We start from the raw sequence: 14,672 nt of genomic DNA on the forward strand, positions 1-14,672 counted from the left end.
CATATATCAAATCATCAGTTTGTACATTTTAAATGTCTTACAAGTTTATTTGTCTATTATACCTCAGTAAAGTTGGAAAAGCATAGTAAAACAAATACATTCTGGAGATCTACTACATGATATGGTTACTACAGTAAAAAATATTGTATTGTACGCTTAAAATTTGGCAAATGGTAGTAGTTATATTAAGTGTTCTTTACACTAAATATTTTTAAATAATACATTAATAAAATTACCGTTACTACTACTACTACTACTACTACTACTACTACTTCTACTACTACTACTACTACTATAATTATTATACAAAGGCAGAAGGAAATTTTGGGAAGTGGTGCATATGTTTATGTCCTTGATGGTGCTGATAGACTCATGAGTGTGTATTTATTTATACCCAAATATTGTTTACATTAAATATGTATAGTGTTGTAGTTATTAATTATAACTTAAGGTGGCTTAAAAATAGTTATAAATACAAATTCAAGAACTAAGGGAATGGAAAGAGAATATAAAACATTCAGATAGGGTCAAGCAATCCACAGAGAAGCAGGATTTTCCTTAACCTCCAAATACATGGTCAGGAAAAATTATAAAATCCTTTGGTAAGAACTACATTCAGCATGCTTATATAAAAAAAAAGGGGGGGGATCCCTGGGTGGCGCAGCGGTTTGGCGCCTGCCTTTGGCCCAGGGCGCGATCCTGGAGACCCGGGATGGAATCCCACGTCGGGCTCCCGGTGCATGGAGCCTGCTTCTCCCTCTGCCTGTGTCTCTGCCTCTCTCTTTCTCTCTCTCTCTCTCTCTGTGTGATTATCATAAATAAATAAAAAAAATTTTTTAAAAAGGGCTTTGTTCCTTTATGAATATTATAGACAGCTGCATAAAGTGTCTAGTTGGATAGGACTAAGATAGTATCCACCACTTTGCAAGAAGACTGATAGATTGAAAGAGCATGTCTGAAATCACAAAGTCAATAGTGATGAGGGGAGATCTGATAAGGAGACCTTTATAGTCCAAAAGACAAGATTTAATCAATCATACCTTGTTAGCTATAAGAGAAGACTTTTGAAGAAATGATAATGGCATGCTTGACAAGCACATTATCAATAGTCAAGAATAGTTTCTAGGGCAGCCCCGGTGGCTCAGCGGTTTAGCGCCGCCTACAGCTCGGGGCGTGATCCTGGAGACCCAGGATCGAGTCCCACGTCAGGCTCCCTGCATGGAGCCTGCTTCTCCCTCTGCCTGTGTCTCTGCCTCTCTCTCTCTCTCTCCTCTCTGTGTATTCTCATGAATAAATAAATAAAATCTTTAAAAAAGGTAGTTGTTTCCATTGAAAATGAAAAATTATAGATTTGAGTAAATCCAAGAGCAGGAAGTGATATAGATTACTTGCCAAGATATAGTCTAGGAATATTATAAGTCTTAAAGAAGCCAGTATTCTATCCCATGATAGACTATAAATGGCTAAATAAACTGTTTATGGGATAATGTTTGGTATGCTTGTGGCATAAAGGAGATTTCAAGGTTCCTTAATTCTCGGAGGAGAAGTGCAGAACTACTGGAAGTATCAGCATGTTGGAAAAATCTTGAGATCAATATTAAGAGTGTGTATACTACAGAAGTGTACTGACTAAAGTTCAAGTTCATTAACAGAAGGGGCTCAAAAGATAGAGTTAATAAATGCAATAAACTATTCTCAGGAAATGTTGAGCAACAAATCACCAGACTGGCCAAGCTATAGTAAAGTGGAAGCAGGTGATGAATTTTCCCATGGAGTGTGGTAAAATATGATGAGTGCTCTAGGCCAACTGTAGGCTAGACAAAAAGTTTATTTCTGAAATATGAAGTTATGACTGCAAATTTGAGTTCAGTGTACAGTATTCAATTTGATTACAGTGCTAATCCACTGGATTGTATTCAGTTGTCATACATTATAGGATAATGCTACTTTGGCTTTTTTTTTCTGCCAAAAGTTATATCAAACATTTATGTAATATAAAACATTTACTTGGAAATCGGAATCATTAAAAGACAAAGTAATAGGAATTTTGTTTTTAATTTCAGGGATGTTCTCTGTGGAAAATTAGCTTGTGTTTGGCCACATAAGAATACTTATAAAAATGATGTTCGATCTGCAGTTTATTCTTATATTCAAGGGCATGCGTGCATATCTATGACTACTGGATTATCAGTGAGATCAGATGGAAGAGATTATGCCTATGTAGCTGATGGCACTGTTTGTGGTGCACAAATGGTAACAAAAATTTATATTTAGCTGTGTTAAATTATGTAATAGTCAAATACTATTTTCCATGATGACTATCACAATTACACTGAACGGATTTGAACCTGGTGATGACTATTATTTCCCATACAATATTGAAAAGATAATTAAACTAGGCCTCATTTATGCAATAACTTTGCTTTTTGGGTGTTATAACCTGTCATTAATCCTGGTATGAGAAGATGCGTATGTGTTTTAAGCACAACATTCCACTAAATGAAGGTGATATTTTTATCCAATCTTTGAATGCTAACAAATTTTAATCATAGAATTCTGAGTTTTTAGTTTTTCCTCCTTCACAAAGAAATGTAAGTGAGCTTTTATATTTCTTAAACCATCTGTTTACGTTTATGATCATTACTTATACATTATGTATAAGTGTGAGAAGTTTGGAGAACCAAACAAAAAGTCTATATCAGGAAAGTATGGTTACAGTGATGTATATATATATATATATATATATATATATATATATATATATATACATACATTTGAGTGTTTGCGCTCATATAGTCATTAAAGGGAGAACAGCGATGATTCAGAGGCTGTTAGTTAATTTGTAAATACAAGTGCACACCTTCCAGAAAATATAAGGCATCTGAGAATTAAAGTAGCAATTGTAAATCAGTGTACTACACATATAAAGGACATTCAAACTTACTTGCAGAATTAAAAACAAAACAAAACCTTGAAATCGTGAATCAATTATCAATTCTTATTTTATGAAACTGTATGTTAATTATTTTTATTGAGGTATATTTGACCTAAATCTTATATTAGTTTCAGGTGTACAACATAATTGACATTATACACATTATGAGATGATCACCACAACAAGTCTATAGTCCATCACCTACAAAGTTAATACATTATTGGCTATATTCCTCCTACTGTGCATTATATCCTCATGACTTATTTGAACCTATATGCTTGTACTTTTTAATCTCTTTCATCTTTTTTGTCCTACCCAATCCCTTCCCCTCTGACAACCACCGATCTGTTCTCTGTGACTGTAAGTCTGGGTTTTGTTTTGTTTTGTTTTTTTAAATTCCACATATAGGAGAAATAGCATTTGTTTTTCCCTGACTTATTTCAGTTGCATAATATCCTTAAGTTTCATTCATGTTGTCACAAATATCAAGATTTCATTATTTTTTTGTGGTTGAGTAGTAATGCACTGTATGTATATATATATATATATATCTCACATATTCTTTATCCATCTATTTTTTAAAAGATTTATTTATTTATTACTTATTATTTATTTGTTTATTCATGAGAGACAGAGAGGCAGAGACACAGGCAGAGAAAGAAACAGTCTCCCTGCAGAGAACCGGATGTGGGACTCAATCCCAGGACCCAGGGATCATGCCCTGAGCCGAAGGCAGAAGCTCAGCCACTGAGCCACCCAGGCATCCCTATCCATTCATTTATTGATGAACATCTGGGTTGTGTTTTTCTGTTATTGAGTTGTGTGAGTTCTTTACATATTTTGGATCTAAGCCCCTTATTATATATACGATTTGGAAATATCCTTTTACAGTAAGTTGCCTTTTTATTTTGTACATAGTTTCTTTTACTGCGTGAAGGCTTTTTAGTTTGACGTAGTCTGATTTGTTTATTTTTTGTTTTTGTTTCTCTTGCCTTTGATATCAGATTCAAAAAATAAAAATCTTTAAGATATTGTTGAATTTATCATCTATGTTTCCTTCTAGGAACTTTATGGTTTCAGATATTACATTCAAGTCATTAATATATTGTTAATCTTTGTACATGTTAAGATGGTGGTGGTCCAGTTTTATTCTTTTGTGTGTAGCTATCAGTTTTCCCAACACCATCGTTAGAAGACACTAATTCCTATTGTATATCTTGTCTCCTTCATTGTAAATTAAGTGACCATACATGTATAGGCTCCTTATTCTATTCTATTGGTTTATATGCCTATTTTGATTCCTATACTATACTGTTTCATTTGCTATAGCTCCATAATCTAGTTTGAAACCAGAAAAATGTAGTATCTCCAGGTTTATTATTTTTGAGGATTCTTTTGTCAATTAAATGCCATCTGTGATTCCATACAAATTTTAGAATTTTTTTTCCATTTTGGTGATGAATGCCTTTGGAGATTTGATAGGCATTGCATTTAATCTGCAGATTGCTTTGATTAGTATTGATATTTTAACAATATTAATTCTTCCACTGCATGAGCACAGAATACCATTCCATTTATTTGTGTCCTCTTCAATTTCAATCATCATCCTATAGTTTTAGTGTACAGATCTTTCACCTCCTTGGCTAAATTTATCCCTAGGTATTTTATTCTTTTTGATGTAATTGTCAGTAGGATTTAAAAAAAAATCTTTTTGATAGTTTATTAGCATGTAGAAATGCAACAGATTTTTTTACCTTGATTTTTTAAGCCTGAAACTTTACTGAATTTCTTCACTAGTTCTAACAGTTTTGTGGTGGAGTCTTTAGGATTTTCCCTTTTAAAAATATTTATTTATTTATTTTAGAGAGGGAGAAAGAAAGAGCATAAATGAGGGGAGGAGCAGAGGGAGAGGGACAACCAGACTCTGCACTGAGTGTAGAGCCTGACATGAGGCTTAATCCCATGACCCTGAGATCATGGCTTGAGCAGAAATTAAGAGTCAGATGCTTAACTGACTCAGCCACCCCAGGTACCCCAGGGTTTTCTATATATAATATCATGTCATCTGCAAATAGTTGGTTTTACTTCTTCCTTTCCACTTTGTTTGTCTTTTATTTGTTTTTGTTGTCTAATTGTTGCAGCTAGGACTTCCAATACTATGTTGACTAAAAATTGTCTTGCTGTTGGTCTTAGAGGTAAAGCTCTCAGCTTTTCGTCACTCATTGTGATACTGGCTGTATTTGTTATTTTATCCATTCAGACACTCTGTCTTTTGATTAAAGTATTTATACAATTTACATGTAATGTAATTGTTGATGCATATGTACTTATTCATATCTGTTTCATTCATTGTTTTCTGGCTGTTACTGTGGTTTGTCTCCTTTTCTTTCCCGTTTTCTCCCTTTGTGTTTTGATGACTTAAGTGTTATGCTTATGTTTCTCTCTAATTTTCTCTTGTGTGTTTACTATAAATTTTTGTCTTGTGGTTACCATAAGATTGATATATATCTTTTTATGTATAGCACCTTAAGTTTGAACTAAAACTCTAAATTTTTGCTCTCCCCTTTTTGTGTTTTGTATGTATGTGTTTTTGATGTCACATTTTACATCTTTTTATTATATGTATCCCTTAACTAATTATTGCTGCTTAGTTAATTTTACTACTTTTATCTTTTAACATTCATAGTAGCTTTATAATTGTTAATCGCTACCTATATTATATTTATTTTTTGCAGTGTGATTTTTACTTCTGTATGTTTTCCAGCTATTATACTAAATTACTGTAATTTATTTTTAGTTTAAATAAGCCCCTTTAACATTTCTTGTAAGACAATAATGACAAACTCCTTTAGCTTTTACTTCTCTTGAAAACTCTTTACTATTTCTTCATTTCTGGATGATAATCTTGCTGGTCAGAGTATTCTTAGAGGGATGATTTGTTTTTTGTTTTTGTTTTTGTTTTTCCCCTTTCAGCAGTTTGAATATCATGCCGCTTCTTCAGGGCTGAAAAAAAAAATCTCTGCTGATAAATCACTGATTGCCTAATGAAATTTTTGATGAACATAATTTGTTCCTGTCTTCCTGCTTTTAAGATTCTCTTCTTTAACTTTTCACATTTTATTTTAGTTTTGCTTTTGTTTTTAGGGTTTTTTTTTTAAGTTTTTATTTAAATTCCAGTTAGTTAACATACAGTGTAATATTAGTTTCAGGTGTACAATTCAGTGATTCAGCACTTATATATAATGACTGGTGCTCATCACAGCTGCACTAATCCCCATTACCTATTTAATCCATCCTCCAACTCACCTCCCCTCTGATAACCATCAGTTTGTTTGCGATAGTTAAGTCTTTCCCTTGATTTGCCTCTCTCCTTTTTCCTGTGTATACTCATTTGTTTTGTTTCTTAAATTCCACATATGAGTAAATTCATATTGTATTTATATTCCTCTGACTTATTTCACATAGCATAATACTTTTAGTTCATCTATATTGTTGCAAATGACAGGAGTTAATTCTCTTATGGCTGAGTAATATTCCATTATATATATATATATATATACACACACACACACACATATTCTTTACTCATTCATCAGTTGATGAACACTTGGGCGATTTCCATAGATTCGCTATTGTAGATAATACTGATATAAACATTAGGCTGTATTTATCCCTTTGAATTAGTATTTTTTGGTTTTTGTTTTTATTTTTTTATTGGAGTTCAATTTGCCAACATATAGCATAACACCCAGTGCTCATCCCATCAAGTGGCCCCCTCAGTGCCCATCACCCAGTCACCCCAGTCCCCCCACCCACCTCCCTTTCTATTACCCCTTGTTCATTTCCCAGAGTTAGGAGTCTCTCATGTTCTGTCACCCTCTCTGATGTTTCCCACTCATTTTCTCTCTTTTCCCCTTTATTCCCTTTCATTAATACTTATATTCCCCGAATGAAAGAGACCATATAATGTTTGTCCTTCTCTGATTGACTTATTTCACTCAGCATAATACCCTCCAGTTCCAACCACATCGAGGCAAATGATGGGTATTTGTCATTTCTAATGGCTAAGTAATATTCCATTGTATACATAGACCACATCTTCTTTATCCATTCATCTTTCTATGGACACAGAGACTCCTTCCATAGTTTGGCTATTGTGGCCATTGCTGCTATAAACATCGGAGTGCAGGGTCCCGTCATTTCACTACATCTGTATCTTTGGGGTAAACCCCCAGCAGTGCAATTGCTGGGTCGTAGGGTAGCTCTATTTTTAACTCTTTGAGGAACCTCCACACAGTTTTCCAGAGTGGCTGTACCAGTTCAAATTTCCACTAAAAGTGCAAGAGGGTTCCCCTTTCTCCACATCCTCTCCAACATTTGTTGTTTCCTGTCTTGTTAATTTTCCCCATTCTCACTGGTGTGAGGTGGTATCTCATTGTGGTTTTGATTGTATTTCCCTAATGGCAAGTGATGCTAGGCATTTTCTCATGTGCTTGTTGGTCATGTCTGTATTTCCTTTGGTGAAATTTCTGTTCATGTCTTTTGCCCATTTCATTATTGGATTCTTTGTTTCTTTGCTGTTGAGTTTAATAAGTTCCTTATAGATCTTGGATACTAGCCCTTTATCTGGTATCTTCTCCCATTTTTTAGGTGGTCTTTTAGTTTTGTTACCTGTTTCTTTTTCTGTGCAGAGGCTTTTGATTTTGATTAAGTCCCAATAATTCATTTTTCCTTTTGTTTCCCTTGCCTTCATAGATGTGTGTTGCAAGAAGTTGCTGTGGCCAAGTTCAAAAAGGGTGTTGCCTATCCTCCTCTAGGATTTTGATGGATTCTTGTCTCACATTTAGATATTTCATCCATTTTGAGCTGATTTTTGTGTATGATGCAAGAGAATAGTCTAGTTTCATTCTTCTGCACGTGGCTGTCCAATTTTCCCAGAACCATTTATTGAAGACACTGTCTTTTTTTTTCCAGTGAATAGTCTTTCCTGCTTTGTCACATATTAGTTGACCATAGAGTTGAGAGGAGCCCATTTCTGGGTTCTCTATTCTGTTTAATTGATTTATGTGTCTGTTTTTGTGCCAGTATCACACTGTCTTGATGATCACATGCTTGTTGGACAACCTGAAATCCGGCATTGTGATGTCCCCGCTATGGTTTTCTTTTTCAATATTCCCCTGGCTATTTGGGATCTTTTCTGATTCCACACAAATCTTGAGATGGTTTGTTCCAACTCTCTGAAAAAAGTCCATCGTAGTTTGATAGGGATTGCATTGAATGTGTAAATTGCCCTGGGTAGCATTGACATTTTCACAATTTTAATTCTTCCAATCGTGAGCATGGAATATTTTTCCATCTCTTTGTGTCTTTCTCAATTTCTTTCAGAAGTCTTCTGTAGTTTTTAGGGTATAGATCCTTTATCTCTTTGGTTAGGTTTATTCTTAGGCATTTTATGTTTGGGTGTAATTGTAAATGGGATTGACTCCTTAATCTCTCTTTCTTCAGTCTCACTGTTAGTGTATAGAAATGCCACTGACTACTGGGCATTGATTTTGTATCCTGCCACACTGCCAAATTGCTGTATGAGTTCTAGCAATCTTGGAGTGGTGTCTTTTGGGTTTTCTATGTATAGTATACGTCATCTGCAAAGAGGGACAGTTTGACTTCTTCATGGGCAATTTGAATGCCTTTTATTTCTTTTTGTTGTCTGATTGCTGAGACTAGGACTTCTAATACTATGTTGAATAGCAGTGGTGAGAGTGGACATCCCTGTCGTGTTCCTGATCTTAGGGGATAGGCTCCCAGTGCTACCCATTGAGAATGATATTTGCTGTGGGCTTTTCATAGATGGCTTTAAGATGCTGAGGAATGTTCTCTCTATCCTACACTCTGAAAAGTTTTGATCAGGAATGGATGCTGTAGGGTATTCCTGGGTAGCTCAGTGGTTTAGCACCTGCCTTTGGCTGAGGGTGTGATCCTGGAGTCCAAGGATCAGGTCCCACATTGGGCTCCTTGAGCGGAGCCTGCTTCTCCCTTTGCTTCTCTCTCTCTGTGTGTCTGTCATGAATGGATGAATAAAATCTTAAAAAAAGAAAAAGAAAAAGGAATGGATGCTGTATTTTGTCAAGGGCTTTCTCTGTGTCTATTGAGAGGATCATATGGTTCTTGTTTTTTCTCTTGTTGATATGATCTATCACGTTGATTGTTTTATGACTGTTGAACCAACCTTGCATCCTGGGGATAAATCCCACTTGGTCAGGGTGAATAATCTTCTTAATGTATTGTTGTATCCTATTGGCTAGTATCTTGTTGAGAATTTTTGCATCCATGTTCATCAGGGATATTGTTCTATAATTTTTTTGGTGGGGTCTTTGTCTGGTTTTGGAATTAAGGTGATGCTGGCCTCATAAAATGAGTTTGGAAGTATACCATTCCTTTCTATCTTTTGGAACAACTTTAGTTGAATAGGCATTGTTTCTTCTTTAAACGTTTGATAGTATTCCCCTGGGAAGCCATGTGACCCTGGACTTTTGTGTCCTGGGAGGTTTTTGGTGATTACTTCAATTTCCTCCCTGGTTATCTGCCTGTTCAGGTTTTCTATTTCTTCCTGTTCCAGTTTTGGTAGTTTGTGGTTTTCCAGAAATGCATCCATTTCTTCTAGATGACTAATTTATTGGCGTATAGGTGCTCAAAATACATTTTAAAAATCGTCTGTATTTCCTTGGTGTTGGTTTTGATCTCTCCTTTTTCATTTGTGATTTTATTAATTTGAGTCTGTTCTCTTTTCTTTTTGATAAGGCTGGCCAGTGGTTTATCTATCTTATTAATTATTTCAAAGAACCAACTCCTGGTTGTGTTTATCTGTCCTACAGTTTTTTTTTTATTTCATTTATTTATACATGAGAGATACAGAAAGAGAGAGAAGCAGAGACACAGGCAGAGGGAGAAGCAGGCTCCATGCAGGGAGCCCGATGTTGGAATCGATTCCGGTCTCCATGATCATGCCCTGGGCCAAAGGCAGGTGCTCAACCACTGAGCCACCCAGGGATCCCCTGTCCTACATTTTTTTCTGGTCTCTATTTCATTGAGTTCTGCTTGAATCTTTATTATCTCTCTTCTTCTGCTGGGTGTAGGTTTTATTTGCTGTTCTTTCTCCAGTTCCTTTATTTGTGAGTTTAGCTTGTGTATTTGAGCTTCTCCCAATTTTTTGAGGGATACTTGTATTTCCCTCTTAGGATTGCTTTTACTGTATCCCAAAGATTTTGAATGGTTGTATCTTCATTTTCATTAGTTTCCATGAATCTTTTAAATTTTTCTTTAATTTCCTGGTTGACCCATTAATCTTTTAGTAGGATGGTCTTTAACCTTCACGTGTTTGAATTTCTTCCAGTTTCTCTTGTGACTGAATTCTAGTTTCAAAGCATTGTGGTCTGAAAATATATGCAGGGGACAATCCCAATCTTTGGGTATTAGTTGAGACCTGATATGTGACCCAGAATGTGGTCTATTCTGGAGAAAGTTCCATGTGCACTTGACAAGAATGTGTATTCAGTTGCATTTGGATGTAAAGTTCTGTAAATATCTGTGAAATCCATCTGGTCCAGTGTATCATTTAAAGCGCTTGTTTCCTTGGAGATGTTGTGTTTAGAAAATCTGTCATTTGCAGAAAGTGCCTTGTTGAAGTCTCCTACTATTAGTCTATTATTATCTAAGTATATCTTTATTTTGGTTATTAATTGATTGATATACTTGGCAGCTCCCACATTAGGGGTATAAATATTCATGATTGTTAGGTCTTCTTGTTGGATAGACCCTTTAAGTATGATATAGTGTTCCTCTTCATCTCTTACTACAGTCTTTGGGATAAACTTTAATTTATCCGATATGAGGATTGCTACCCAGCCTTCTTTAGAGGACCATTTGAATGGTAAATGCTTCTCCATCCCTTCATTTTCAGGCTGTAGGTGTTCTTAGGTCCAAAATGAGTCTCTTGTAGACAGCAAGAGACTCTCTCAGGCACAATGTGAAATAAGGAGGAACAACAACACTGGAAGTGGCCAACTCTCCTGCCCTAGAGTCAGGTCCCCTCAGTAACTAACGCAGTCTCCCAGTCCGCAGTGGCCTGGATGTTCCCGGGCAGTGCAGGGGCACTGATCTGCACAGCTTGGGGGTGCCGGGCGGCAGGAGAGTCCTCACTGTCCTGTGCCCTCCCTGCCTCCACCTGTCCTGGGGGGAGTGTAGGATCGTGGGCTGTGTCTGCTCAGTGCCCTGGGATCTGGGGCCTGTGCTCCTGGAATCGTGTTCCCAGGCCGCAGTTCCCGAAGGTGGCAGGGTGCCTCCATCCAGAGTCCCCACCTGACCCACCAGCTTTTCCCCCAAGACCCCGTGGGGCACAACTCCAGCCCTTTACCGAGCTCGGCCCACAGTCTGTGGTGTACTTTCCCCTGGGTGTACTTCCTCTATTAGTGACCCCCGGATACTGGAGGCTTCCCTGCGCCTCCTGCGATTCTGCCGGATTTCCCTGCTAAGCGCCTTTCTGTCCGGGAAGAATCCGGTGCAGATTTTTATCTTCCCACTTCTCCAGGGTGAGGCTTTCCTGTCCCGGAGCCTTTCCTCTCCCAGCCTTAGCCTGGCTCCTCGCAGGGCCCTTCTCCCACTGGATTATTTTATTTTATTTTTATTTTATTTTATTTTATTTTATTTTATTTTATTTTATTATTTTATTTTATTATTTTATTTTATTTTATTTTATTATTTTATTTTCTGTCTTCCTACCTTTTGTTAAAAGCAAAAATCCTTCTCTCTGTAGCATTCCAGCTGTTCTCTCGTTAAATCTCAGGTCAAATTCGTAGGTTTTCAGGATGATTTGAAAGTTATCTAGGTAAGTTGGTGGGGCCAGGTGAGCCATCTTTCCCCGCCTCTCCATTGTCAGAGACTTTGATCATAGCTAGGCAACTCAATGATGCTAAGCACCACTGTCATTCTGAGCTTCCAGTGAAGAGTAGGTCTCATTCTTAACTAAGCAGGATGAAAAGTATTATCGCAAGTTGTGATAAAATTATATTTGGATGTATATTTGAATTTTTGTAAAGTATTATTTTTTTATTCGAAAATAACCGTGGCTTATTTTCATTGTTGTTGAATAACTATAATTGCTCCCACACAAATAATAGCTATTTTTAAAAATATTTCAGACACACATATTTTTTATTCATTCTTTCTTTTTAAAAATGCGTAGAATCAGAACTCTGCAAATAGACATTTAAAAAAATATTTTATTTATTTATTTGAGGAGAGAGAGAGCACACAGAGGGAGAGGACTCCCTGCTCAGAAGGGAGCCTGACACAAAGGTCAATCCCTGGATCCCAAGACCATGACCTCAGCCAAAGGCAGTCGTACTGAGCAACCCAGGCCCCGCTGCAGATAGAAATTGATTGTAAAATAACTAGTTACAGCATATCATTTGTGGTATATTATTTGATTGAAAGTGTACTTCCAAGACTTTGCCTGACACACATTTATAGTGACAGCAGACATAAGGAAAGTGTGTTGAATGAAAGCGAAGTATGATCTCATCACAGGATGTAGAAAATATTGATATTTTTTTAAATGCAAGATTCTTATTTTTAATAGACATATATGTTATAAATAGCCTTTTAGAGTGGACTTCAGGAATCCAGGATATTAATTCTATCATGTTCAATTACAATATTTGTATACATCACCATATAAGGATAAATTATTATTTATAAGCCTATGTTGTGTCTATATATAAAAAATTCTTGTGTTACTCAAAATACAAGACAATACCACAAGTGTTGGAAAAACTATAAAAGTAGTCTTGGGAAGGTAGCGGTGTCAATAAAGTGCCAAATATGGTATGTTTTATCTATTTCCAAAATTACTTATTGATAACATTATGTGTCCTCAGTTTCTTAATGAAAATTATTTCTTAATTAATAATATAACTTGAGATCATGTCTAAAATCCAGTAAGAAATGGCAGTTAAGAATCAATGAATATATATATATAATTAATTTTTTATGCCCCTATACTTGTCTAATTTAGGCAATTTGTCATCTACATATAGCAGGTGCCATTTTTGTTACTTTTTTATTTTGATAAAATATTCATAACAAAAAGTACTACTTAATGGTCTACAAGTGTACACTCCAGTGACATTAAATACATTTACATTGCTGTGCAACCACCATCATTATCCTTCCCTGGAGATTTTTCATCATCTTAAATTGAAACCTTGTGCGTGTTAAACAATACTTCCCCATTACTCTTTTCCACTAGTATCCACTACTATACTTTCTGTCTCTAAAAATTCAACTACTCCATGTGTCTCATATAAGTGGAATCATACAACATTTGTTCTTTTGTGACTGCCTTATTTCACCTAGCATCTTGTTTTTAAGGTTCATGCATGTTGTAGCATCTAAAAGAATTTCATTCTCTTATTTTTCCCCTCTTTTAAGTTGAATTTTTTACAAAAGATTTTAATGATTTATTCACAAGAGACATGGAGAAAGAAGTAGAGTCACCAGCAGAAAGAAGCAGGCTCCCTGCATGGAGCCTGATATGGGACTTGATCCCAGGACCCTGGGATCACAACCTGAACCAAAGGCAGATGCTCAAACACTGAGCCACCCAGATGCCCTTAAGTTTTATTTGAATTTCAGTTAGTTAACATATAGCGTTATATTAGTTTCATGTGTACAATATAGTGATTCAACACTATCAAACAACACACTGTGCTAATCATAAGTGCACACACCTTAGTCACCGTCACTTATTTCACCCATCCCCCCAACCTCCTCTCCTCTGGTAACCATCAGTTTGTTCTCTATAATTAAGACTGTTTCAGGACATCTGGGTGGCTCAGTGGTTGAGTGTCTGCCTATGGCTCAGGGTGTGATCCTGGGATCCTGGGATCCTGGGATCAAGTCCCACATTGGGCTACCTGCAAGGAGCCTGTCTGTCATGAATAAATCTTTTTATTTTTTTCTAAGACTTTCTTGATTGTCTCTTTCTTATTTTTTCACCTTTACTTTTTTTTTTCTTAACTTACATATGAGTAAAATCATATGGTTTGTATTTCCCTGACAGACTTATTTCATTTAGCATTATACAATCTAGTTTCATCCATATCAATGCAAATGGTAAGATTTCAATCCTTTTTATGGTTAAATAATATTTCATTATAAATACACACATCTTCCTTATCCATCTATTGTTTGAAACTTGAGTTGCTTCCATTTCTTTACTATTATAAATAATGATATTATAAATAAGGGATGCATGACTCCCCTTGAATTGTACCTTTGTATTTTTTGTGTAAACATCATACCCAGTAGTGTGATTGCTGGATCATAAGGTGGTTCTATTTTTAACTTTCTAAGGAATCTCCCTATTGTTTTCCACAGTAGCTACACCAGTTTGCATTCCCACAAGAATTGTATGAGTCTTCCTTTTCTCCATATTCTCATCAACACCTGTTGTTTCTTGTGTTGTTGATTTTAGCCATTCTGACTGGTGTGAGGTGATATTTCATTGTAGTTTTGATTTGTATTTCCCTGATGATGACTGATGTTGAGCATCTTTTCATATATCTGTTGGCCATCTGTATGCCTTCTTTGGATAAATATCTGTTTATGTCTTCTGCCCATTTTTAATCCGATTATTTCAGTTTTTGTTGTTGAGTTGTATCATATTATATATCTTTTGGAT

General features: G+C 35.9%; 1 protein-coding gene across 15 annotated transcripts in view; it reads left to right on the forward strand.

The window, feature by feature from the left end:
* Window positions 1-14,672, forward strand: part of ADAM18 (ADAM metallopeptidase domain 18) — a 183,654-nt gene that overhangs the window by 89,586 nt on the left and 79,396 nt on the right. For all 15 annotated transcript variants that reach the window (XR_005371447.1, XR_005371445.1, XR_005371444.1 and 12 more), the window contains one exon: window positions 2,064-2,253. Coding sequence is in view for 11 of the 15 variants with exons in the window: in XM_038559988.1 (XP_038415916.1) it covers window positions 2,064-2,253 (190 nt within the window). In the remaining 4 variants the exon portion in view is untranslated. The remainder of the gene's footprint in view (window positions 1-2,063; window positions 2,254-14,672) is intronic.

The sequence above is a fragment of the Canis lupus genome, chromosome 16 (assembly GCF_011100685.1).
Source record: "Canis lupus familiaris isolate Mischka breed German Shepherd chromosome 16, alternate assembly UU_Cfam_GSD_1.0, whole genome shotgun sequence".
Classification (NCBI taxonomy): domain Eukaryota; kingdom Metazoa; phylum Chordata; class Mammalia; order Carnivora; family Canidae; genus Canis; species Canis lupus.